Genomic DNA, 2,742 nt, shown 5'->3' with positions numbered 1-2,742 from the left:
GGCTAATATCCACTTATCAGTGAGTGCATATCATGTGTGTTCTTTTGTGATTGGGTTACCTCACTCAGGATGATATCCTCCAGATCCATCCATTTGCCAAGGAATTTCATAAATTCATTGTTTTTAATTGTAGTATTCCATTATGTAAATGTACCACATTGGGTAGAGAGGCCCCTTTGTCTTGCAAACTTTATATGCCTCAGTACAGGGGAACACCAGGGCCAAGAAGGGGAAATGGGTGGGTAGGGGAGCAGGTGGGGGGCAGGGTATAGGGGGCTTCGGGGATAGCAATTGGAATGTAAATACCTTATAAAAATTAGAAAAAAATGAAAAAAAAGATTCTTATATATGCTGCAAGTCAGTTGATGTCAATCTGGTACCTTGAGATACTAATACGTGCATTTTCTATCTTGAAACCAGGAAGCAGTACAGATACAAGAACTGTTTCCTCCAGTGAACCAGTTGTTAAATATTTGTTAGCACTTGTGTGTATGTAAATACTATCATGTACAGAGCACCCCCATATAGGATATACAGACATATAGAAGGGTGTACATGTAGACTTGTGAAGTTCAAGTCACTAACCAGACAATGATTTTAATTATAAAACAATTCATTTGAACTAGTTTATTCATAGTCTCCATGGACATTTAAGTTCATTTTTATGGATAAAGTCCAATTATCCCCTGCCTCCTCTTCTTGGTATTCAGAAGAATAACGAGATGTCTTATGAAAAAATAAATTAGAAGTACAATTACATCAACAGCTACATTAAGTGAAATAACATATCTTCAAACTGTATCTGTAGAAAGGAGCAGCTGCGCAACTGAAGTATCCACAACGTAAATGGTCAGCCCTTTGAGATCAAATTGTTCTAAAGTGTAGAGCCACAAAATTGCACCAGAGAATTTTTGAGGCAAAAGCAAATGTTCAATTTGAGTATTTCCTTAAACAAACAGATAAACAAACAAACAAACCTTAACTTGTATTGAGCACTTAATATGAACTAAGCATTATTCTAAATGCTTTATAGCGATTTTGTTTTTCATGGAAGCACCTTGGGAACTCATGATTCGGTCATACCTGTGTCCATTTGGCACACATAGGTATATATAATGAATATGTGTACAAATTCTGTTTGTTACTGCGTATGCATAGGTTCAAGTGCTGTGGAGGCCAGCAGTCGATACTGGATAGCTTCCTCAATTGCTCTCGCCTTTGTTTCTTCTGAGACAGGGTTTTGTCACTGAACCTGGAGGCCCCCCTTTCAGCTAGAATGGGCGGCACCAAGCTCTTAGGAGCCCCTCGTCTCAATGCCACTGCCCTAGGGAATCAGATGTGTACAGCCATACCTGGCATTTTATGTGGTTACTGGGTTTCAGAACTTAGGTCCTTATACAGCAAGTGCATTATTCACTGAGCCATCCCCTGAGCCCCTGCAGTCATATCCTAAATCCCATGTTAAAGAAGAACAAATTAGAACACAGAGCAGTTTGGCAACAGCTGGAGACAGAGCATAGTTCTAGGGTCTATACTTTCCCAAATAATTACGTTTGGGAGAAGAATAGTTAATATGATTTAGGGAGGACAATGGTATTATCAAAGTCCACAGATAAGGCTTCATCCAGCGAAAGCTTTGAATGCATGGCAAGATCAGGGCTTGGGCTTTATGTCCATTGTTAAAGTGCCTGCCTGCCTTGCATACACAAGATCCTGAGCTCAGTTCCCCAGCATCCCATAAACCCGAGATAGGGATGTGCACCTATGATGCCAGCACCTGGTAGGGAAAGGCAAGAGGATCAGAAGTCTCAAGAATACAGCAAATTTTAGGCCAGCCTGCACTACAGGAGACCCAGTCTTAAAACAAACAAATAAAAAAGGTCAGAAAGCCCTTAAAGAGATAATAACATGTCACAAAGAAACTTTACCTACCCTCTCATCAGAGTGATGACAGATATCCACCTTTAAATAAGGACACCATGAGATATTAGCATCAAGTGCATCTCTCATGGCTTTCTGAGAAACATTCTACTGCATGAATGAAAACTTCAAAGACATGACTATACACATGTAGGATCAACTGAAACTGCGCCAACTTACCAGCAATGTGTAATCACCAGGCTTGTATTGAAACAGGCGGACACCAGGATTGTTGGTCTCCTTTTGTAAAACTCCCTTCACTGGTGTAACAGCAGGTGCCACAAACACAGAATTTATTGGATTCCCTAAACAACAACATCAACAATTTAACCTTAAAAATATAAACAGCTTAGGTTAAGAGATCAATAGACAAATATTATGGTCACTGATTAATCATGCCTCGAAGCAATTATGTTACTTTTGAGAAAATAAAGGTATTCAATACCAAAATCAAAGAGCTGCTACTGATTTTGTTACATAGATTAATGCTATTATGGTTATATAAATTATCTATAAATCCTAACAATGGCTACAGAGCTATATAGAAAAATTGTTGACTTGGTATTTGATTTTTTTTTGAATTTTTATTAAATATTTTCTTCATTTACATTTCAAATGCTATTCCCAAAGTAACCCTAAACCCTGGACCCATCCTGCTCCCCTACCCACCCACTCCCACTTCTTGGCCCTGGTGTTCGCCTCTACTGGGGCATATAAAGTTTGGGCCTCTCTTCCCAGTAATGGCCAACTAGGCCATCTTCTGGTACATATGCAGCTAGAGACAAGAGCTCTGGGGGTACTGGTTAGTTCATATTGTTGTTC

General features: G+C 39.4%; 1 protein-coding gene across 2 annotated transcripts in view; it reads right to left on the bottom strand.

Annotated features, from left to right (window-relative positions):
- Nucleotides 1-2,742, bottom strand: part of Smpdl3a (sphingomyelin phosphodiesterase acid like 3A) — a 22,052-nt gene that overhangs the window by 796 nt on the left and 18,514 nt on the right. For both annotated transcript variants that reach the window (XM_029542696.1, XM_021205031.1), the window contains exon 7: nucleotides 2,101-2,225. In XM_029542696.1, the coding sequence (XP_029398556.1) occupies nucleotides 2,101-2,225 (125 nt within the window). The remainder of the gene's footprint in view (nucleotides 1-2,100; nucleotides 2,226-2,742) is intronic.

Source organism: Mus pahari, chromosome 9, assembly GCF_900095145.1.
Source record: "Mus pahari chromosome 9, PAHARI_EIJ_v1.1, whole genome shotgun sequence".
NCBI classification, from domain to species: Eukaryota; Metazoa; Chordata; class Mammalia; order Rodentia; family Muridae; genus Mus; species Mus pahari.
The sequence above is the reverse complement of the archived record's forward strand: the minus strand, read 5'-3'. Positions and strand labels throughout refer to the sequence as shown.